This window comes from Centruroides vittatus, unplaced genomic scaffold (assembly GCF_030686945.1).
Source record: "Centruroides vittatus isolate TY-2023 unplaced genomic scaffold, ASM3068694v2 contig_3091, whole genome shotgun sequence".
Lineage (NCBI taxonomy): Eukaryota > Metazoa > Arthropoda > Arachnida > Scorpiones > Buthidae > Centruroides > Centruroides vittatus.
The window spans coordinates 3,477-29,193 of NW_027121989.1; the positions used below are offsets into that span (position 1 = coordinate 3,477).

The window sequence follows — 25,717 nt, forward strand, 5'->3', positions numbered from 1 at the left end:
ATTTAGGTGCTTGTCAATACTGTTCAGTTACCTTATACTGTTTATTTTTATATTATATATAATATATTAAGGTAAGAATATAATATATAATAATAATTTTTGCCTTTCCTGTCAATGAGACAGAAAAAACTAAATAGAATATTGGTGATCATATGTTAACTAGTTATTAAACTTGTTTACAATAATTTTCAGGTTACTGGCATATGAGAGGAATCAGGAAACTCACAATTTTTCTATATCCTGTGATAGCTCTCCTGAACTCAAACTTCCTGATTCATCTGAATATAAGGATCTCTCTCCAAGTTTACAAATACCAGTTTTGACTATAGAGACAATTGATGCCTACATGGAGATGTCAGATCAAAGAATGCCACTGTCTGCTGTGCAGATGTATTTTAATGAATTCTTATTAACAATAAGAGGAACAAAAGAAAAAAATTTTTCATATTTTAAAGGTAATGTAAAATCGGAATTAACCAAGGGAAACACATATTATACAGATTTAGTAATTACAGATGATGGGGATATAGAAAATGCAATATGCGAATGTACAGCAGGTAAAGGGCCTAAAGCGTATTGCAAACATGTATGTGTAACACTATTGGCAATAGAAGAATACGGAAGAACAGGCACATATAAGTGTCACAAAACATGCACACAGGTTCTGCAAACATTCCATCAGCCTACCCGCCAACATAAAAGTTTCCCAATTAAGGCTAGTGAGCTTCCATTTCATTTATTTAAGAAGAGAGGAATGAAAAGGAAACGATTGGAAGACATGAAATTTGACCCCAGACCATCTGGCAATTCAATCTCTGATTATACAAACTTTGTTATTAATTTGGCAATGAACATGCAAAGTGGTTGTGCAATACCGATATTGCAATTAAGGCAACCAGCAAACATGAGGGCTTTAGAGTCAGTAATGTTCAAAATAACACCAGTCGGATTGACAAAACACAACGTTTATATTGACGAGACGAACATACAAAATAAATACAAAATAACGTTTACAACTAGGTATCCACAATACACTAATCTAAGTTACAACCGACTATGTTCCGTACAAGTTCGTCGGAAGGACACCTTACGACCTCCGCTAACAGACTTAGTACTCGCAACACCTCTGAGTCAGGAAAAGTTCGTGATAGTCCAACGGGAGTCCACTTACACCAGGTTTCAGCAAGGTCCCAAAGAGAGATAGATAGATAAGTGGCGTAGCGTGGGTGTCAGCCGCCCGGGGCGGAGGAAAATTTTGCCGTCCCCTTATTTAGGTATCTCAATTTAAAAGACTAAAATATACAGTAATTCTAAAGAACTCTTCGGCAAGAACATTCATCATTATTGTGTATTGTATAGGTTACAAATAAAAAAGTCATGTATATATGTTTTACAATATAATAATCACATTTATTATAAAAGTTTTTACACGTATGCCCCTTATCCGTACTGTAATCTAATTTGCAGGTGTTATTAGGCTATACAATACTGAACACTACTCTTTATATGGTAGAAGTCATTCTCGCTAAATATTAGTCATAAACAATCTAAGCACAAAATAAAATACATGAATCCCTACAAGTCAGTACAGACGTGTTGCCAGTCGCTACAATGAGCAAGATGTCATTATTATGCATTCATTTAAAGAAAGGGGATTCCCCAGTTTCGTCACAGAATAAGTAATTAAAAATTCCGTGCTCATTTCAATCGGTCCGAATCGTAGGTGCGACAAAAATATGAAATGAAATGGTTCAAATTTTTACAGGATATTATTATTTATTGTGAAAAAATGCCGCCCCCTAAAAGTGCCGCCCGGGGCGGGCCGCCCCTGCTGCCCCCACTACGCTACACCACTGAGATAGATCTCCTTTTCCCGCCGAAAACTGCTTCTTATATCGTAGCCGACGTTTAAATTCTCCCACGTCCAATCAGCTTCGATGTCTTCATAAAGTCCGGCCAACGGCCATTCTCCGATAGCCAATCGTCGATTCCAACCACAACGGCTTCCCCAACGGATCTTCTCTAACGGTTCTTCCGTAACGGCTATGAATTACGAAAGTTTCCGTTATCTTAAAAACAGCGGGAATCGCTCGCCTAGGCGATTCCATCTACTACAGAGTCCTATCATGATTATTGCAAAAGCACAATGTCCGAAATGTTTTTAAAGTTGAATTGAAATTTACAATAATTGTCGTTAAAAAATTTATATAATATATGAAAAATGACAACTTTTAACTGAAAAATAAAATTTGCACAGTACGTTAATAGCTGAAGCACGTAACTTTGATTGGGACTTGGGTTTCTAAATTCTCGGTCTTTTGTTTGTCCCGGGATTCCGGGATAAAAGTGTACTGTATCCCCGGATCCCGGGAAATCCCCAGATAGAATTAGTTATTTTTAAGATATACAAAATATTATGACATCAAATATAATTATTTTTCATTTTTAAAAGTAATTTAATACGTTCCGCAACCTCCAAAATCATATTAATAATACTGTGTAAGATATATATTAATAATTACCTTTGAATTACGTAGAAATTTTCACAAATAGAAAAAATTTATAAAAGTTTCGGAAAAACTGCATACAACAAAAAAAAAAAAAAAATGCTTTGAATTGAGTTGAAAATAAATCGAACTTAAACCAAACTTCTAACTTGAAACGTAATTTTTGTTTTTTAAATTAAACAATACAAAATATTATTGTAAATTTTTATAATAAGAATTTAAAAAGCAAAGATGGTCCATACTGCAATCACTCAATCTGATTCTTATTTTAGTAATGAAAAGCGCAGCTACCGAGAATGCCCTTTCCGGTTCAATTGGTGTGAGTGGAGTCGTGTTTAATGCATTTAAGAGAAAACACGTGTTATGCATTTTTTCACCCGTTGCTTCGAAGATTTCTAGTTCATTTTCGAGATTGCAGTATATCTTTTGCTGTCTAGTATTCTTGATTTGTCTACCTTGACTACTTTAATAGCGGCATCAAGCTTATAGCCCGATAATTCGACAATTCTTTTGGCTTTAATAATCAGGTTTCTGAAGAAAAACTTGCAGACTTCGTACTCGTATCCTGGACAAATTTCCACAACCTGGCGTTACGCAGTTATTGAAACTACTGGACATGGTTGAAAATTAAGACATATAAGCGAAATTATTCCAGATATTACAGGTTCTGAAAAATAGAGAATTTTCAGAGTCCTGCAACAAATAAACTACGTATTGATTATTGACCATTTGTCATAACGAGCAAAAATTTTAAAAACTAAATAAATAAATTTAAAGTCAATAAATGCAAATGTATTCTGACAGTTTGAGTTAATTATGCTTTCTATTTGTAAAATTTCAGCCTTAACACAAAACTAAATAAAAATGGTGAATTTTAAAGAAGTTTCGGAGATTTACCCGAATGAGAAAATTTTTTTGGGATATTTTCTGGGTTAAAAAAATAACCGGGATCCCGTTTGAGTAACCCCAATTGGGACAATGATATACAATAACACCTGACCGAAATTGCATGATATGTTTTTCTAGCTTAGAATATTATGGTTTTGAATAGGTTTATTGTAACTGTTGTAATAAAAAATATGACAAGGCTCCCTCTGTCGCGTAGCAGCAAAGTAAACTTTTTTTTAATATAAACAACCCACATGCAAGTCAGCCATGTCAGTAGTATAGATCTCGATGCAAGTCCACGTGTAAAGTTATTTATTTCAATAAAAAGTAATAATAACGTATGTAGTAATTGTCTCGAAATTAAATTTACATAATCATCATATTTCCTAACGATAATATTTGCAATAGATAATTAGCGTAACAACGTCGATGTGCACGGTCTTGTTTTTAGAACCAATTAGATGTACTAAACACTCTGTTCGACATATTTTTATCATTAGTAGTACGCGGAAATTAATAAGATTAGTACAGTCTTGTTGTTATTATCCTCTGATAATAAAAAAACAAAAAAAATTGGTAACTGTGTTAGTACGAAAAATTTCAGGTATATTTAAATACTTTTAGTTATACTTTGCGTAAACTAATAAAAATTCCACACAAAGTTTCAAGTAATATATAAAGTATGTTACCAATAGTGTATTAAAAATGACATTAAATATTGATCGCGACTAGTTTTTAGGCTAAAAAGTTATTTCTGCAGTCTGAAACATAATTCGTTTCTAAATTATTGATACATGACGATACTCAATTCATTTTATTTGTAACTGTGTAAATCTATCATCGAAAGCCAGTTTCTGCTATTTATACCTTCACTTTAAAGCATTCGAGTAGACCGAAAACAACTTCCAGCGATGTTATAAAGTTCTATATTCTCGCAAACATTCCATATTCGAAAAGAGTATTTTGCTAAATTTTTAGAGTGTATTAAAACGAAATATTTGAAGTTAATAGCTGTTTGATAAACTTCGAGACTGTACGTAGAAATAAATTTTGCACTTTCGTAGGAGAAATACCTTCATCACACAGAAGTTTTATTGCTAGAAAACTGCAACCGTTGATTTCTGTTACGGAAGTATTCGGTTTAGATGTATTGACATGCAATTGTCGAAAGAAAAGGTCGAGAAATACACAACATTTACAAAATTTATAAAAATATACTCGAAATAATGTTTTGGACAATGATCTTATTGTTTACAACAATAACAACAACTTCTAGAGGTTTCTGCAATCACTTATTTCTGGTATTTGATGATAACAATTTATACATGGAATTTCTTGCGTGTTGTTGTTCCTTGTACGAAGCCGCACAATTTAGCATTTTTAAAAGAAGGCAACTTACCATTCTTCATTTCATGAACAATTTCAAGAAAGAAAAAAAATTTATCGAAAAATATGAACAATATATTTTTCACTATTTCTGTTTCTATGTCTTATGTCTTCTGTGTTGTTTTACAATAAATTGGTATTTAACTTTTAGTTCTGCACAATACGATTAAATTTATCTCTTAATTTGCTCATTTTAAAAGGTAATGGACATTAATCAGTGAGAAGGTTTTTCATATCACCACAATAAAATGAACTCAGTCTCCATAGCCAATAATTCATTCTTTAATTTACTATAGTCGATAGCTAAATTCTTCTTAACATTGCGTATATTAGTCTGCCTGTTAATATGGAAATATCTGATATGGCATAATTTACCATCTATTTTCAATTACATCCATTACGTACTTACACTAAAATATTCTGAATACGTGACTTGTATTAAAGACAATTCGTACTATTACAAAAGATCCAAACATGAATTTTTCGAATAGCATAATATTTTGTAAACATCACTTCTAAATTAAATTGCATCGTGTATGAATAATTTAAACATAAAATAGATTTTGTCATTCAATAAATGTATATGGCATCGTTACTAAAAGCTAATTTTCATAAATTGATAAACACAAGCCAGTATTAGAATATTGCCATATAAATTTCTATTACATAATGCTCCTATAGATGAAAAGTTTCACGAATAAGATCAATTTGAAATTGAGAAATACAAAACGAATAAAATAGCTAGAAAAACTTAGATGTTCAGTATGAAAAATTTGAGAATTGTATTTTAACACAGAGTGTGCCAATTTATAAAAATTGAATGTTAATTAGAAATCATTTTTCATATTAGGAATTTTAGTAAGAAATGGCACTGGTAGTCAGTTCTCTTCGAGTTTTCCGTATTCGAAGTAGCATCAGTCCAGATTACGAAGGATAAACAAGCTTCTAGTTTTCATATTAAACAGTAGTACAGTATTTTGTTTCTTTTCTTTGTATTTAAACAACACATGAATATATTCAAGTGAAATTAAAATGATCATAATTTATTGATGTGAACAATTAAAAAAATTATGAAAATGTTTAAGTACGTTTATCACAGAACAGACATTATTTAGATTAATTAATTTTCGTAAAATTCAATTGCATCATAAATTTACACATACTTCAATTTATAGAAATTTGTGTACAATTAATACACTTATTAGTGTTTTTATATCGTATTTGTTATAGTACAGGTCAGATTTCAATGACCCGCATTCATAAATGAAAAACATTATTCAATAATTTTATTTATTTATTTACTTTCTCAATATAGGTTACATACCATCAAGTACCTAAGTGTATAAGACAACTGAACTCTGGCGTTGGTGGCGGATTTGCGCCTCAGTAACGGAATGCCCAAGTGGCGTATCCCTGGATTTCATTGCATGTCTAACCCATGAGTATAGCAGTTTTTTAATGAAAATCTTTACGGAAAGCACCCCTTATTGGGAGATCGCCCTTGATGTCACATTTCCTTATTCCACTCATTTTATGTCATGAATTTCTGAAGACATTGAGCATGTTGCCCGTCAAAGCTGAATAAGCAAATTATTTGAAATGAAGACAACTATTTCATTGACTTATCTATTTAGATTACAGTATCTTTAGCAGACAACTCTTACAATTGTTCGACGTATGAAACGAACTGAATTATTAAATAAGTTTTTAAATTGTTCACTTAAAACTTTATGTATCTTTATTAAAGATTTTTTGCATTATATCAGTTCAGTGTAAGCAACCCTTTTGAAGTAACTGAGGATCTACAGAACATCCTTTTGGCAGAAGAATAGCTTGCCACAGTCATCGACAACGAAAGCCTGTACCCATTTATTGAATTTCAGCAGTGCAAAAATTCTGAAAACAAGCCTAAAATATGACAAACTTGTTTGCAAAGAGCATACTGCAGTGCAAACAAGTTTTAATGGCTACGAAAATTAAAGAAGAAAATGGAAAAATGAGAAATTAACATATTTTTCCAAAACACACTTTTGGTTTTGTTTGTACAAAACAAGCTTCACTGATTATAAAATCCTTAAATGATGACATTTCAGTGATCACTGCAGCGTATCTAGCATTTTTATTTTCCATTACATGTATCACCGTGAAATAACACTATTGCAAGATTTTTAAATTAAATGTATAGTCAATTACAAAACATGTTGGGGTCAATTAGACATCATGTAATGTTTTGTGGTAATTTGAGAGTTAATATTTTTCTGTTTATAACAATTGATTTCTTGTAGGTTTTACGTCATGTGGAAATTATTATAATTTGACAACAGAAATTACAATACTATATCATATAGTAACAACTGAATGTAAATTGTATCACCTATTTAATACTTCAATGAATATAGAAACCTGTCAGTATTGAAATAAACACAGAAATTAAATGTAATATTTCATTAGTTAAATCGCATCATAATTTAGTTGGTATTATCCTAGTAGTGTTTGTGTGGTAGAGCCTTCCAATACTAAATGTTAAATGACCTGTTTGTCTGACCGCAAAATTTCAAGCTATTAAGAATATAATCATTTTATTAGTTGTGCGTTTGTCGCAGGTTGTCGCGAATTTAACTTCATGTTTTCAAGCTGGCAACAGCGAAAATTTGATTAAAAACAGTTAAAAGTTTGGGAATACCTTAATGAAATGATAAGAATTTTTATACAGCAAAACGGTTAGTTCCAAAAACCACCACTTCGGGGAGTATCATAACTTCATACATAACACAACAATCAGGTTCACAGCTTATCTGTTTAATGTGAAATAAACATGTTCAAAACATGACAATAACCAGGGCCGGATTTACCAATCCAGGGGCCCTGGGCACAAATTCGGTGGGGGTCCCCCCTTTAAGAGTAGGCAAATTTGATGATTTAGAAAATTTACACAAAATACTGTACTTTCAATTAGATTTGAGCTAGGAAGTTGTAAATTTCATTTAAAAATAAGGTTATTGTAAACATACATATATTTTATTGTGTAAAACTAATTATTTTAATTTAACTGAAAAATACCTATGTGAAATTTTTTTCCCGAAATTTTCCGATGTTTCATAGGTTTTTTCCCGGGTTTGGTTTTCTCTGCCTGTTGCCCTCGTGATTAGGCCACACTAGGCTGTCGCGGTAATAGAAAAAAAAATTATGTTTAAACATAATTTTTTTTTTCAGTTTTGTGGGGGCCCCTATTTTGTGGGGGCCCTGGGCACAGGCCCCAAATGCCCTTATGTAAATCCGTCCCTGACAATAACCATTTTCTCTTAGTATCTGAAATTGTAACACAGCATTTTCAACGGTTACATGCAATGTGTGCCTTAAAATATTACGCACATTGAGTGCTATGCTGTCTTTAAGGTCTGACAAAAATGTTATACGATCAAAGTAGACCAAGTCTTCGAAATAGCATCACAGCCAAAAATCGCATAAATTCTAGTCTGGAAGTCATGCAGGCCAATAACCGACTGTTTAGCTTGAAAAAAGTCTTGTGTTCGTGGTTTTTAGAACTAACTCATTTGCTGTATTGAAAATCTTTATAATCTGCTTAATATATTCTCAAACTTTTATGACTTTCTGATTGAAAATTGTTTCGCTGTAGCTAGCTGGGAATTGTCAACTGTAATTTGGCAAACTGTGTTTTAGAAATACAATTCTTATATCTTTTATACTGAACATCTATGTTTTCCTAGCTATTTTATTCTTCATTTTGTTTTTGTCAATTTCAAATTTAAAACGAAATTCAAATTTATTTTATTCGTGATTTATTCGTGAAACTTTTGAATTAAGCGGCCATTATGCAATAGAGATTTATATGACAATATTCAAATACTGGCTTGTGTTTATAAATTTATGAAAAATAGCTTTTAGTAACGATGCCATATACATTTATTAAATGACAAAATCTATTTTATGTTTAAATTATTCAGACACGATGCAATTTAATTTAGAAGTGATGTTTACAAGTATTTTGTTATGCGAAAAATTCATGTTGCATTCTTTTCTAATAGAATCAATTGACTTTAATACAAGTCAGATGTTCGGAATATTTTAGTGTAAGTACTTGATGGATATAATTGAAAATAGATGGTAAATTATGCCATGACAGAAATTTCCATGTTTACAGGCAGACTAATATACGCAATGTTAAGAAGAATTAGGCTATCGATTAGGGTAAATTAACGAATAAATTATTAGCTATGGAGACTGAATAAGTTTTATTATAATGTTATGAAGAACATTGAACATAAACGCACTCAGCAAAAAACATAAACTTCAATAACCACCACCTTATAAGTTGCTGAGGGAATTTTTAATTAAGAAAACGAACGTTTTCGGTCTATTCAATAGACCATCATCAGGTTAGAACATACGAAAATAAAATACATTATAAATGGAACATCACGTATAAAATTCAAAAATACCAAAAAATCGTTAACATCCGAACCAATCAGAATAAATATTAAAACGTAAATGGTACATAAGTGTAAAAATAAAATAACATACTACATTGGCTAAACATTAATTAATAACCAATAACATTAATAAAATAATTGATACATTATAAAAGAAACAACAAGTGTAAAATAAGAACTTATTACTCGTACTCATGTACTAAAATTGCCTATCCTAACCGGATGGTAACTGTTCCAACTAATTAAAATTAGAATTAAAGGGCAAAAAATACCCAAACGTAAATTAACAAACACATAACAATATTAAAGTTATTAGTACACGCTAAAAATCATTTAACAGATAATAAAATATTAAGGATCTCCAAATACGAAACACATCGCAAATCATGAGCCATTTGTAAGTCTCTTAATTGCAAATTTCCAAGCTGACGGTAATCCCTCAGCGTCCCTGGCGTTGATGCATCTATTCTCGAGTCTACTCTTGTAAATTTCTATTTTTTCCGCCGTCTTTGCTAAAGTTGGAGAATATATTTGTTTGACGATTTCCGCCTCTTCCCATCCAACGACGGATCCTTCGGCCTGGGCCATCTGGGCCAGAACAGTTGCGTTAGAACTTTTCCTTACATCATATTTATGCTCTTTGATTCTAACACCTAGGTTCCTTGTTGTAACCCCTATATAGGGGTTACAACAAGGTGGTTATGGTGGTTATTGAAGGTTATGAAGAACCTTCTCACTGATTAATGTTCATCACCTTTTAAAACGAGCAAATTGAGAGATAAATTTATTGATGAAATTTCGAAAATCAATATTTTGAGTAGTCTGTTTGAATCAATGAATATTGACTACACAGCAATAGTGAATATTACAAAAAATAAAGGACTTTTCAAAACCCATTAAAATCAACTATCAATTTATATACTTTAGAAGTTTTTCAAGTGACAAATAAACAAAAATGTTTTAGTAGAAACGAGAATAATAAAACTTCTTTTTTGTATAATTCATATTTACAAACGACGTTCTTGTACATTTACATCACAATTAATTAAAATGATACAGTATGCATGTATTGATATTGTGTCATGTAGCTTTGGTTTTGCAATGAGTTTTGGTGTGTAGACAACTCTTTGAAGACTTAATATCTATTTGTGAATAAATCTAAATGAATCCTATTTGATAACTAACAATAAAATATTGAAAAATCTACTTAACACTTATGTGGTTGCAGGTTGGCGCCTTTCCTACGGCTGGATGTAAAGATTTCCGGGTTTCGTAAGATATGGATAGAGTCAGTTTCCACACAAACTCAACCGTGGAAGTATTGCTCTTCGGCATATCACCCATTAGTTGCATTGCCGTGTTCCTTCGAACCGTATAAAATTAAGCTAATGCCTTCATAGGAATTTTTCGTAACTTGTGTTGCTGCCTGTAAGACAATTATAAAATCTATGTTCAAAGTAGCCAAAAGTCGTGAAAGAAATGCCTAAAGAAAGATTATTAATTTCGTAATGTATTTTTTTAAATATCCGTATGTATTTAAATATATTAAATATAAAATCATCGAATTGACAGTTTCATTTTCCAGTCAGAAAGAAAGATTTCGGTCTACTCGAGCGGAAAATATTTATCACATATAGAAACATTTAATATGGAATAAATTTACATGTTATAAGATAAATCTTTCATGTTTTAAAGTTGAATTTGAAATTTAGTAAAAACTTTTAACCCAGTACTTTCCAATCCATTTCTATTCTATTTATATATTAACGATCACAGGGCAAAAAAGTAAACAACAAAAAGATCTGAACACGTAAGAATTTTACTTACTACGTTGTTTTTTTTAACCTAAATACAGAGCAAAAAGAACTAAATATACTCATTGAATTCTATTTTTAAAGAGATGTTACACACTAAACTCAACCAATTTCTGCATACAAACTTGCCACACCGGTCGCAGTTATTTCCATAAGTAAGTCTTTGTTGGAATGTTTTCCACTAGAGACTTGCAGTACTGACAGCCGCAAAAAACAACGGCGCAATTTTCAATCGATTAAAAATGTGAATGCTATCTCGTAGCACTAACATTTTCTCTAAACATCTTCATGAAGCTGCGAGTTAAGAGAAGATCAAGACCATCGTGATGACCTCCAAATACAAGAATTGCATTTTTACGCTGTAAACTTTTTTATACCTATATGTTAATCATAGCATATATCCCATGTGTAATATTTAAGTATAAAAATGTTATGCAAACGCTACGTTTGGTTGCTGGAGGAACCTTTTTGACACAAAATTCAGAGAATGTCTGCAACTAACCATTACTTGAAATTTACACATGAAAAACTATACATGAAAGTTTTCTTAATGTTGACTAACTGGTATTTTCCATTTGAATACACTTAAGTATGTCCCGACATAATTGAGGTATATTAGATTGGCTTTATTTACTGATGTTTGCATCTTGTTACTATTCAAAGTGTGTTTACACTGGTTCATATATTTCTTTCGCATCATACAGTACTGCACCGTCGTACCCTGCAACTGAATTCTCTGCACGGATATTTGTCGGATTTAGAGTTATTTATTTGTGCCAACCTGAACTTTCTTAAAACTTATCTTTTTCATTGCGGATTATTTTTGTATTACTATTATTGATCACACATTCGTATTTGCTACAATGATCTGTCCACGGTGATTGGTTATTTTTTAGCCGGAATGCAGTTTCATGCTTCTTTTCTCTAGTCTTGCGTTGCCTTCCTGTTTACCTATCTAAATTGCTGATTTTTTCACGTACATTTTAGCTCATATACAACACCTACGTCGTCTAGTTTTTCTTCATTTTTGATTTTATTGATATTTCTATTATTTTTTAGTTTGGCTGCGAGTACAACATTACATTTTTCGAAAACATTTCTATATTGTTCGTATGTACTGTACCTTTAATGTAAGGGAATGACATATATATGTTATCATCTTTTTTATTTCTAACATTAAATCTGTTTTTTTATTTATTCCGTTATCCATTTTTTAATAATCTGTCTTCTGGGTAATTGTTTAATATAAACTTATTTATTAATTCATTTTGTTGTTTTCTTCTGTCTTCTTCTCTGCATGTTCTGTTCGATATCTTTGATAGTGCTGTCACAAAACTATGTCTTTTAATCGTTATAGGGCAATAGGATTTTCAGTGTAGAATTTTATCCACATTGCAGCTTTTTTATATGGTTTTATATTAAGGACATTTTTTCCGCGGTTTATACTTATGTCCAGATAGTTAATTTCATTTTTAGTTTCTGTTTCGCTTTCAAACTTTAAGGTATTGCTGAATGTACTCGCATAGTTGTATATATTTTCATTTGTTATTAACGTGTCGTATAGTATTATAATGCCATCCACATATCTAGCTATAAATATTATACTATTTAAATGTACAAATTTTTTGTCTATTTTTATCATGCATATTTCGGCAAGTTTTTGGCCAATTACTGTACCTATGCTAATAAACTTTCTATTTAACAAAATATCGTAAAAGACGACGCCACGAAATATTGCCGGTAAAGGTAAGCAACTCGATGCTGGCATTTTTATGAGAAATGAAATTTATATACTTATAAAATGTCTAAAATTATCATCGAAGAATAAAGAAGAATAAAATGCCTTCACACACAGACAACATGTTCCTCAACGTTGATGATTTCTAAATGTAAAATATTTTCCTAAAATCTTTGCCTATGTGAACGGTTGTGAGAAATTAATTTGAAATGTATATAACATGTTAATTTGTTTGTAAACTAATATAAAGTCTAGTTTTTTTGTTGATTTGTAAAATAGTATTTATATTAATATAACTACGATATATTAAAAATGTTTAGAAAAAAGTTATTATTATAGAACGAAACCAATCAATAAATGACGTGCTAAGTTTGCCCAATTGAAGCTCTGCGATTGTTATTATGTCTCATTAATATGAATCTCCGCCTTGTTTACTTCTACATCCACCAATTGACAATGACGTTTTCTGTCATGCGTATATCGACTGGAAAATTCGTGAATAAATAGCAAACGACGTCGCACGTTACTCCGACACGTTTGGTCGCATATGTTGGATGAAAAGAAGTTACGTTGCTCATACCCTGTAACAAAGTAGACAATAATAAACTTTTAAAATAAATTAGGATATCAATATCCTTGCAGTAGCTCGAGATTAAAGCCAAAATAATGCAGCCATCTTTCGATACTTGTGTGGCAAGTAGATTTCAACCTTTGTTTTCTGTCATGGAGGTTTTCTGTTTGAATATGGTGGAAGATTGCGAATGTCGAAAGAAAAAAACCGAACGAACGGCCAAACTGTTAAGATTTTACTCGAATGTACTCGAAATATTTTTGTGGCTGACAGCGATCATCTTCACATTGATATTACTGACTTCTAATGATGTTTGGAAAAATATGTTTCCTGTATTCAAAAACAATTTGCTATTTCTTAATGCAATTATAGCGTGCGCTACATTGTATACCGCTCTACAGTACAGTATATTCAAGATAAGGAAAATTGACATTCACCGTTTTCTGCGTTTGTACAAAGAAGAAGAAGAATTTTTCGACGAAATAGAGCCATACATTTTTTCATCAGTTTCGTGTTTTTCAATAATTCTTGTATTATATTTGACACTATTAGCATTTTCAAGTGACGGTTCCTTTCTTAGTGTATACTACGATAATAAACTTGCATTATTTTGCACATTTGCCATACAAATATCGTTTAATTACGTTATCTGCCATTGACAATATGCATTTTTGTTTTTTGCATTGTTCTTTACGATTATTGGGAAACGGTTGATGAAGCTAGCTGTAGAGTTGCAATTTTTAAAAAATCCTACACCATCTTACGTTCAGAATTTGATGGAGTGTCTTTTTGAAATTTGGCAGATTTTTGAAGAGATAAACGAAAAGTGGAAAATTCTCCTTCCCCTAATATATGTTTTTTTCGTGCACGAAATTTGTTTTTTTGCATATATTGCTTTATTCGTAGAAATGGATGCAGGTGTTCGTTTTGGAATTGCAGTGTTTTCAGTTTTATTTCTAGCTATAGCGTTGTGTGCGTCTTGGTCGCTATCTATACTCTCAACAATTGTAAGTATCGTTATTATCAACAGTTAGTAAATCACAATAAGTTTATATGTAATAATATTTTTCAGATATATGACAGTTTCATTTCTATTGAGAAATTCTATTCTTCTGACCTTCCTCCGGAATATAAATTCAAGGTATCGCGATTGTTTAATTTTGTATATTTTATCATCGATATATTTATAAATATATCATTTCAGATTATCTGTTTCATGAAGAGGTTTGGAGGAAGACCCTTTGGCATATCTGTTGCTGGTTTTTTCTACGTAAAGCGAAATTTTTTAATAAGGGTAAACATTTAGTTATTAATATAGAAAATCACATGTTAAATCTGTTTTTAATTAATGTCAAGATACCGTAAAATTCGTACTCCGAAACTAATTGCATTGTACAGTACATTCGTTTAATTATGTGTCTGCTTATTATGTACTGAAATTATTACGTAATAATTATGCACGTTTGAAAATTCTTATTGGCATTTTTTGCATAAAAGTTTATTACAATATAATTTTCGCACTGACTTTTAAAATAAACCCAATCAAAAATAAAAATATTTTTAATTTTTCAGGTGATAAGTGGATTTTATTCTGTTTTCTCTTCTCTAATTCAAGTAACGGGAGTTTCGGACAAGGACAGGTGTTCTTCGAATATTAATAAATATTTCGACGTGAAAAACGCAACCATTGGTTAAACTTTTAAATACTTTTAAACGTGGAGTTTCACGTATGACGAATAAACCTAATATTCACGTTTAAATATAAACATTCTTAAAAACAATTCTTTGACAATCTTTTAAGTATTTGAAAAATCATTATATAAAATTGTAACTTGACTGCTGTAGTATGCAATTATATAGTGTACTTAACAGATAATTACATACAAATGTTGTAAAATGTTGACTTTTGCTGTAGAACGTATTTGAGTGTAGCAACTCTAAAATGTAAATGCATGTCGATAGTTATTGTTAAGATATTATGTAAGTATATGAAGCAGATAATAAATATTAGCACATTCAATAAAAACATAATCGTAAATATATTTATAAATTTGTATCGAACATTAATTTGAACTTAATTCGTTAACTAGGACATGGATAAATGGTTCTTCAAATCAAGTAAATAAAGTCAGAAAACCAGTCTTTATTTATCACCTGAACACTTACACGATATGAGTAACAAACTTTCGAGGATAAGTTTTTGATTAAATCAAGTCTTGATCATACAAAAAATTTTGGGTCAATACAAAATAATCTTTTTAATAATTCAGCTAGAGGAGAAGGCGTGTTCTTCCGTCGAGGCTGTTGGCGACTTTTTCTTTGCACCTGGTTACTTATACCAAGAATAAAAATTAATTGCTCTTGTTTATTACTTTCTACTACTAAAAACTTAAGTTGGTTGTTATTTAATATAAGTTATATCGGCAACAACAATAATAATAAATATGCAACGTTCTCCACCCAAACGGGGAAGACATCCATTAAATCGTGCCAGACCGGAAACCAGTTGCGTGCCGTCATTGGAAGCGATGGAAGCGCCGCTTTCACCTTCCAATGACCTTCCCTTGTATTTTATAAAATATAAATTTTCATATTTTAACATACTTTGAACTAATTAAAATTAATATTTTCTTATAACCGCATTATGTATCTTTTACACATTTCTATACTACATGTGAAAAAAACGATAAGATTGCTATTGTATATTCGAATAATTCGGTGGCAGAAGGAATGTCGAAACCGGGTCAGTTTCCAATCAGTCAGATTATATAGGCATTGGCGCATGCGCTTTACAGATCACCAACCTCACTCGGTTTAGCTGGTAGAAGCGACACACGCGTAAAGCATCTAATTTTATATCCCGGAGCGGTTGTGGGCTGTTAGCCGCCTGCCTGCTAGATGTTCGACCGCCCTCGCCCGATTACGCGAATCACGAGCAGACTAGATCGACGGCGGGCAACCCCCGGCCCGCGGGCCATCTACGGCTGGCGAAAAGTTTCTATCCGGCCCGCGAGATCTTTAATAGATTATTAAATTGGAAAAATAACTAATTAATAGTTATTTTTCTAATTCTTTGAAATTTTCGAAAACGATAAGAGAAATAAATGTAGTAATTAACTTTTTATTTATTTATTTCATATTTGCAGACTTAAAAAATTACGAGTCACAAGAAGGCATCAATTAACTACAACGGCCCGCGGAAAAAACGTAAAATTTATTCTGGCTCGTGTTATAAAAAAGATTGCCCACCCTAGACTAGATTTATAACTTAACTCAACCGATAGGAGTTTACTGGCATGTTTTTACGATAGTTCTGTATAGTTGACAGGAGTTTTAAAAAATCCATTAAAATATTTGATATATTTATTCTGCTTTTATTCCGCTCTTCCATCTTATATTACTTACGGATTTCGATGTTAAACCGGTGATATTACGATTTAGTATGTCCTATCTGTAAGGGAATGCAGACAAAACGTGTACAATTCTAGTACAGTGTTAAAAAATTAACTGTTACTTTGAAATCATCATTTACAACCAAATTTAATGAATGAAACGTACAAGGTACAAAAAAGCTCTAGAATTTATTTTCCTTAAATTTACGATTTATGTATCGGTTGTCATAAACATTTCTTTCCACTTCTTTCCCGAGACTACAGATATTCGAGTACAAAGTACCCGGTTTCGACTTATTTCTACTTAAGAAGTAGTTAAATAATTAAGAGATTAGAGAATGGGGACATAAATAAAACCCTGCCGAAAGAGCCAGAATTTTACTTCAACAAAAGCTCGACCGAACCAATCACTCGCTCAGTACACTGGGGAACTAATTTCCGTGTACACCTGGTATTAAAACGAATTAGTTAGAAAACGAATGACTATTAAGTTTAACATAGTTAGATTTTTACAGCTACGGTGAGAAACGTTTAAAATTTACAACAACCCTGTGGCGTCCTTTGAGATATACTGGTGATGCGACAAAAGAGGCATTTGACATTGACCGGTATCGCCACTCTCGGGATTTGGCACACGCACACACTACACACCTACCTGGACCGTCTCCGATTCCATCCATTAGCTACTCGTATCGAGCTATTTGACTAAGTGGATTGTTTTAAAATTTAAAAAGTAAAGAATATTTTTGTTATTTTTATGTACGTTTCTTTACAAAGCTATATTTTAATTATAATTTTTTTAAAAGTATATTAATACAATCGAACAATACATTGTACCGGGTATGTATATCCATCGCACATTTTATTTCACCGAGTAAGTTTTTATAATTTATTTTTAATGTTAGCCCTTATACCGTGGCTAGCGACTCGGAATGTAATTGTAATATTAAAAATACTTTTAGAGAAGTCTACAGTTTTTACTGGCTTGTCGAACAAATGAATACGAATGGACCCTAGACCAGTGATTCTTAACAGGGGGGCCGCGACCCCCTGGGGGTCCGTAACAAGTTTGCCGGGAGGCCGCCAAATTATGCAAAATTTCCTTCGGAATATAATAAAAAGAAAATTGATGTATAACCGAATATCGTATTGATAAGTGAAATAAGAAAGATAAAGTTTTCCTATTTAGTTTCTTTTATTTGTTTTTTATTTCTTCCTACACACAACTTTGTTAGTACAGAAGAAATAAATGAAAATATGCTACTTACACCGCAGTATTTACTTCTTTTATTCCAAAGTAATTCTAAGAAACTATTAATGCTTGAAATTTTAAAAATAATTATGCAAAAATAGTAGGCTTAGTAGTAGGGTTAGAAAATTTAAATATTTTTGCAAAAGTTATGCAAAATCTTTACGACAAGTTGTGGGTGTTTTAGTTTAGTTTTAGCATCGGCTTTGGATCTCATAATAGTGCATTTCTTTCTTATATTGCGTGTTTAGTTTTAATTATTTATAATTAACTCACAAAAATGAGCAAAAAACAAAAAGGAACATTAGAAAATTTTTTTAATGCAAGTAATCACAGACCGGGACCTTCAAAAAGAAAATATACCGAAGAAAATACTAGTGAAAGTTTCTGACGATGATACAGTGAAAAACGCAACGGAAAAAGAACCACAAGTCCTAAACTAAAGGTATAAAATTAAGTAACATTAAAATTAGAAAATACGATCGTGATTATATCAAATATGGGTTCGTAAGAATAGAAGTTCGAGGAATTACAAAATCACAAAAAATCTCATTAAATTATTTTTGAGTATTTTTTGTTTTTTCTATGAATTTTTAATTGTTTATTTTATTTTTTGTTAAAAATAAATGAGTTTTTATGTTTAATTGTGAAGTTTGAATGTTATTTAAATAGAAAATGAAATAATAAAGTTATGATTTACATTTATTTTATAAAAAATAAAGCAATAATAAAAAATCAATTTATTATAGATAAATTATCAAATATAAATTATTATTTAAAAAAATGAGGGCCACAAAAAATTATGAAATATTTGGTGGGCCGCGAGTATAAAAAGGTTAAGAACCACTGCCCTAGACCATCACTGAGGCGCAATTAACTGATTGCCCCTGGAAGTCGGCTTCTTACAGAAACACAGCTTCCGTCATCAAATGTCACGGCACGCCACTGTAAGTTTGGTTACTGTCGGATGCATGTGTTGCCTCAAAATCTTATATGTACTGTACGAGCCGTTCCTATAATACGTTCAATATGTATTCTTTTACTAGATATTTTTCTGTCTCGAGATAACGAACTGCTGCTCGGCTGTGCTTTTCCTCTCATAAAAGTGGGTGTATTTACCACAACATCTTTAGTAATTAGTAAGTCCTGAGTGTTAAAACCTCTATCAGCCATTACACAGTCTCTTGCCTCTGTTATTTTACACAGTGTAGACCTTTCTGCAATCTTTCGATCACTTGCAGAACCACCATAGGCTTCTGAAACAAAACTTACTAGACCATTTGGTGTGCAACCTACAACTGCTTTTAATGTGTTGTCATTTTTATATGATGACCACGTAGCCTGCTGTGCAACAGGATTTTTTGGTTTGCTTATTTTGCATTCTAGAGAATCAATGATAACTCTAGTATTTGGAAATTTCATTTTAAAATCTCTAGGCATGTATATATCAACAAGAGATCTTTCATTCCATATATCCAACTCTCGCCATTGTAAATACATGAAATTAATCCAAGTAATGAAAACGTTTCGTACTGTTTCTTCAGATACACTATACATCCTACTCAACTCAAAATTTGCTGTATTCAATCTTAATTTTATTAAAGTCAAGAACAACTGGTTTGGCACTGCAAGTGTTACAACCTGAAACTTGTAATATTTTAAGCCGTATGCTGCTGGTCCCAAACTTTTTAGTACAAAATTGAAAGAATTGTAGTTTTCTAACCCAGTATAGTAACGTATAGCATTGTTGTCAAACTCAAATCTTTCAACTGACATTGGGCTTCAAAAGTATGGATCTGTGTAGTTACACAGACCATAGTGCTTGCCACATTATTTTCAATAGGACAAGTAGCCTTTTCCTCCTCCTCATCTATTATTACTTCTCCTCCTATTTCTAATGTACTAGTATCCATTATATAGCATGCATCACGATTATCTCGAACTTCGCGTTTACGGTGTTCTCTTCTTGCTCGTCTGCTCGCAACCGAAGGTGCCTCTTTTTTAGACCAAAAAAATACATTTGGTACAGCATCAGCCTTCAGTTGTCTCTTTGCTGAGATGTTTCCTAATAAAGTAAAATAAATCTATTTATTTTTCATTCAGCATAAAGAATTAACAATTAAATCCATGCTACTATATATACTTTTTATCCTTTGTTAACTTAACATTAATGCTATGTAAGTGCTCAAAACTAGCCTCTACTGTTAGGGCTTATCACGCCTAGATATTAAAACTAAACAGAGACTTTTGATGTAAACATCAAGTATTTTTCAAGCGAGGTGCTTGAAGCTTCTCAATTAGCTTGAAAGAAATATTGTACAGTTATTATAATTCTTTAAATAATGTGCTGACCAAAGATATTAATCTTTTTATACTGATCAGGTGTGAAGTGATTTTTACACACGAGACTGGATGAAGTTGGTTTCCAATTTGCTCTTTTAACGGCGTGAATCCATTTCTTTCGCAATGCTGGATTTTTTGGAAACTTGTGACCACCACTATTAGAACAATGTGGTACACGGCACCACGTACCGTACTTGGCATTTTTCAAACTTAAAATATTTATTCGATTTTCGTTTAAAGAAAACACAAATGGTACTTTACAACCGACAACGTATCGCTTAGTCTGTTTACAACGTCGTCGATACTAGCGCCGCGTGCGGAGTAGATTTCACTTTTTTCCCCTATTTGAGTCTTCGCGTGACTTACCATTAATCGTCTTGTCTGTTACTTGTTTTAGGCGAAGTCGCAACATTGAATCAAATCGGACTATTAACTTTACTAAATCTATAAAGTTGCCGCTAGTCTCACCAGAACCTGAGTCAGATATTAAATTCTCTCTATGACCTCTAAAAGCCAAATTCTGAAATGCTAAAAAATTTACAATTGCAAGTAGTCTTTGTAAAATATCTCTCCAACGCTGCCTTTCTTGTTCAATTTGAATCTGGGCTAAAGACTACTTGCAATAGTGGTACAGCTTTTTAACCCGTTCTCGACATACAATCTTTGTGCAGTCGGCTAGATTCGCGAGACTTTAGGTAATCATCCAAGTGTTTCCAATCACACACTCCTTCACTGGATCCAATTCTTGTATTTTCTAGTCCGAACATTCGACACGGAAAGCGGTAAACGGCATCCTTTGTTTGCGAATAAATCATCCAGCACCTGTCAAATTTTTCACCATTAGCTAATATTTTACTGTAATGATATTCGCCGAATCGCCGTCCATTGTCATTTAGGGGGAAAAAATCAACTTTAACCTGGATTGGACCTTTACAATCTCAGTTTGGTCTACGTCAGTAATTGTTAATGGCCACAAACCTGGGTCATTTTGAGGATTCAGATTTTCAATTCCGCCAGTCATGGATATAGACAGACTCAGATACGTAATCTTGGCTAGATAGTGTTGGCGGCGGCAGTGGTTTAAGAGACTATGATGATGATGACTCATTATCCTCGCTGTTGATTGTGGCAGCGGTACCCGTGACGATGTCGAAGGGATAATTTCAGCTGGGTTAGGGTTACAGTGCAATAATATATCACTTTCAGTCAATGACGGGTTTTTAGAGGTTTCTTGACCATCACTTCTTATATATTTATATAAAGACCCACGTAGATTTTCTTCTACCCGCTTTCTTTTGATAGCTCGTTTTCTTTTTGAACTACCCGACTCAAATTTTCTACCGGCATCACGATCACGCGAACTCATTTCATACATTTTGTTTCGTACATAAAACTAATTCGGAAATAATTTACAAGCAGTTTTACACAGTATTTTTAACAATTCACTCTTTACAATAATGTGAGAATCGGGGGTTAAGCGAAGAGGCTTACCCGGTTTCCGACGACGGGAAGGTGAGTCCCGCTCACGTGGTCAGTGGATGGCAATTTAGGAGAGCAAAAAAAAGAACATCTCGAGTGGGAGGTGGCGGATAAGTCGATCAGGTGTTGGCCGTGTTCGAGTAATCACACATATTTAAGATACTAAACAGATTTAATAAGGATATTATATAAAAGATACATATACTAGTAATAATGACAATAATGATAATAATAATAAAGGTAATAGTAACGACAATAATCCTTAACGGAATTTCTAATAAGGCGGTTAGCGCGGTTATGCCGTACATATTCGCGATCAGCGAGAGGCTTTTAATCCCCTTTCTCTATCTATACTTCACTAAACCTCGATCAACTGAGGGAAGAGAGAGATTTCCATATAATAAGTCAAGAATTACCTCGCTATCTGTTGTCGTCGGCGTCAATTAGTGTCGAAGGTACGGCGGATGAAAGTTGGTCAGTCCTGGTCTAGTATCCTTGATGTCCTCCATTCTAATGGGGGTGTGAGCCCCTTTTATACCTAATTCAAGGGGTGAGGACTGTCACACAGTCAGGATTTACACGCACACCCGTTGGTGTGTTCGTGTCTGGATCTGGCTAGTACGGACGCCGGCAATTGAGATGTTTGTTTAAATTACAGACTTAAGTACTTCGCAGAGGTGAACTTAAAATATAAATTTTTATAGATTTGACAGCTCTCACCCATCAATTAGCGTCTAGTTGACAATAACTATTACAATTTGGTCAACAATTTCGATATTGTTTGTCTAATGTCGGGCTGGACGACGATCTAGGTGATTTATTGCTGCAGCCGCGTGTCACGTGCAACAAAGGGGGGATAAACATCTATTCCCGTCTTGTTGACCCTATCGTCTATCGAGTTACAGTAATACAAACGATTATTTTCTTCTTGTTGATATATATTTTTAACAACTATTTCGTAAAGATCGTTGCGGTCGTTAACCTTGGAAGGTCTCCTTAAAATTCTTACCTCAAATTTTTACATAAAATTAAAAGGTTTATAAAAAGAGCTGTACTACTCAAAAAGAAAAAGGGGGGTTTTAGACCCTCGCAATAAGTACTGTTAATAATGTAAGATTCACTGAAACTTAATATCATTTAATGTTTAATTACTTACTGAAAGATATATACAAACGATTATGTAACGCATACAGCTGCTAGCGAAATAAGCGTCAGGTGACAAGAGTTGACGAACGAAATGAAACACGGGGATTCCCCGAGCGTAAATCGTAAACACGATGAATCACGAAAGTAACAAAACCGCGCGTTCGAGTAGGTTTTCCAATGCTCGAGGCGTAGGATTCAAATAGTAATAAACTTTTCAAATGTGTTTTACATTCAAATTACAAAAAATATTATTAATCACTGATAAATCAATTAATTTTGATACCGTTAATCTTCACCACGGAAGAGTCTTATATAAGGCACTTCTCATTCACACTGTTGTTACCGAGTTACGGATATACGCTCATATTCCCCATATGCTTATATTTTCCCGGTCTACGCTATTTGTAATTCTTATTGACACGAATAATATTATTCGTCGAACTCGAGGCAATTCTAATACAGAAAAGGACAAAGACGTTATGTTTTGACGCCCCCAATAATCACATAACATCATAACTTACTCATGTTGAAGTTAAAGCATTGATACTAACTACTACATCAACAGCAAAAACAGTGAATCGCACTCAGCATACAGAGACAACAAAAAGATTTCTTCTTCTAGCGATTTACGTTGTAGATTCTATGCTTTAGGAATGCCAACGAAATAAACCAAAAACGTTAGTGTATTACTTGAATAACTAACTAATTTCAGAGTAAGCATTAAGTAGTGTAGCGCGATTGTCTACGACACCGTTCTGAAGTAGATTTAATGGGAAAACGAAGGACATTTTTCTGTTTAGCCTCGGAGTACCGGTTCTTTCATTGTCTGAAAATTAGTTCATATTAAGTATTATTATAAATTATTCTCATAAAAATAGGAATTACACCGTCCAAAGTAACTTTCGACGATTATTTGCGTATTTACAAACTTCGTTTCTTGTATTTAATAATATGTTTGTTACATTTGGTACGAGAATAAATTTGATTATAATTTTAATCATTTTATCCGGTTATCAGACTTTATCATCTTCGAATGAACTTTAAACTTTGCCATCCGATGGCGTGTACCTGGAAACGGGTGAAGTGTGCTTTTATTTCTATTTAAGTGTAAGTAAATAATAATAAAAGGCTAAGGACTTCAGCGAAATTATGCACCGATTATGATCTTCGGTATATCAAATAATATAAAATATACAGCGTGTGTTTGTTATAGAATAAAAAAGATTGCACTCGTTTAAAAATAACTCAAACAACCGTAAAAGACTCGAGTGTGTATCCACATACATAGTGTACATATTTTGATATTGTTTATATGTTAACGAATAATTATACGTATCTAGAAGTTTCTTTACTATTAAAATTATGTACATTAAATAATTTTCAAGGTTTCATTCATTCTGTTGACCTATTAAATACAAGTATTTAATAGACGAATAGATGGAAAGAAAACCTTGTAAATTCCTTAATATTCTTTTCACACGTCAATTTTTTAACATAATGCCGCCGGAAAGTAATAAAATAAACGAACTGGTATGAAAGAAATAAAAATCGAATTAAAGTTACGAATTAAAAGTGTGTTGATTTATCACGAAATATAAAACAGAGAAACAAACTTATATGAAATCGGTTTCCCTTTTTTTATTTTGCACGACTGTTATTTTTAGTTTGTATTATTAAATGTTAAAAGTTTATCATAAAATACAGTGAGTTGTGTTGTTACATCACACAGCAAATGCCAAAATGCGAGAAGGAAGAATCTGTAATTGACAATATCAGAGTGCACCCGTTGACCTCTGATTAACTAATTAAACTCGACGTCCACGCGTGTAAATAACCTTTATTCTCTTTTAGTATGCCACTCCGCCTCGTTGTTTGATAAGAAATAATTGTCACGAACTTCGAAAACGGGTATTTTCAGTAAAACAATTATTAATATTTGGCAAAATTTTACTGCTGATTTGACGATTAAGCAGATCTAAATATAGTGATTTATTTCTTTTTAGAATTATGCATAAATTAACATTATTTTTAACACTGGTAACCTTATAAGCAATTGCTGATATGTGGTCATTAAACTGGCTTTCTCCTTGGCACACTTTTCTTCCTGCGTAAGTATTCTCTGGTTGTTTTGTTCTAAGACGAATTACAGGATTTTTGCTTTGTAAAACCTCAATCTTTAGTAAAGAGTAAAATAATTTATGTAATTTAACTGAATTTTAGTTAAATGGTGTATATATAAATTGAAAAGAAACTACACTGGTATATCTGGGACTATAAGAAGCTTTTTTATTACTCCCAAGTACAAGGTAGTAATGTTTTTGTAATTAAACTGTATTGGTGTTTATCTTGTTAGGCTTTATGTCAATCGTAATTTAAACAGTAAATAATTCTTTATACTAAAAAATTAGAAAGGTTTAACGTTTCTAATAACAATTATAAAGACGTTAACTTCGATATTATTTTATGACATCTAATTACTTTATCATTTATGTTAAATGCATACTTTAAATTTTTATACTAATGTACTTTAATTAATAATACTAAAATATAAATAAATAATAACTATTATGCTACTGAACAATATACTATCGAAGCTTATAATTACGTAACTAACATTGTTTATTATTATTAATAGTAAGTGTCCAGATTACCCAAATTTAGTAGTGCTTAATCTATAGATATAATTGAGACGAGTTGATAATAATAATAATAATAATAATAATCAGCGCAGAGCCCAAACGGTTAGGAGTTGA

At 32.2% G+C, this 25,717-nt stretch overlaps 1 protein-coding gene across 1 annotated transcript; it reads right to left on the bottom strand.

Moving 5' to 3' along the window:
- Positions 1-1,840: 1,840 nt before the first annotated feature.
- Positions 1,841-21,360, bottom strand: LOC136973144 (uncharacterized). The gene is made up of 5 exons (XM_067267839.1): positions 21,318-21,360; positions 20,706-20,867; positions 19,720-20,061; positions 19,019-19,621; positions 1,841-2,043 (listed from the first exon to the last, which is right to left on the bottom strand). Exons 1-5 carry the CDS (start codon positions 21,358-21,360, stop codon positions 1,841-1,843), a joined length of 1,353 nt encoding a protein of 450 aa, XP_067123940.1.
- Positions 21,361-25,717: the final 4,357 nt, after the last annotated feature.

Excerpts from the sequence above, each read along its gene's own strand:
- LOC136973144 (XM_067267839.1), bottom strand. The coding sequence starts at position 21,360 with ATGACTGGCGGAATTGAAAATCTGAATCCTCAAAATGACCCAG. Across the intron at positions 20,868-21,317 it reads GAATCCTCAAAATGACCCAG|CATTTCAGAATTTGGCTTTT; the intron begins GTTTGTGGCCAT and ends TAAATTTTTTAG. Across the intron at positions 2,044-19,018 it reads TAAAAGAATACATATTGAAC|CCGTTACGGAAGAACCGTTA; the intron begins GTATTATAGGAA and ends CGTAATTCATAG.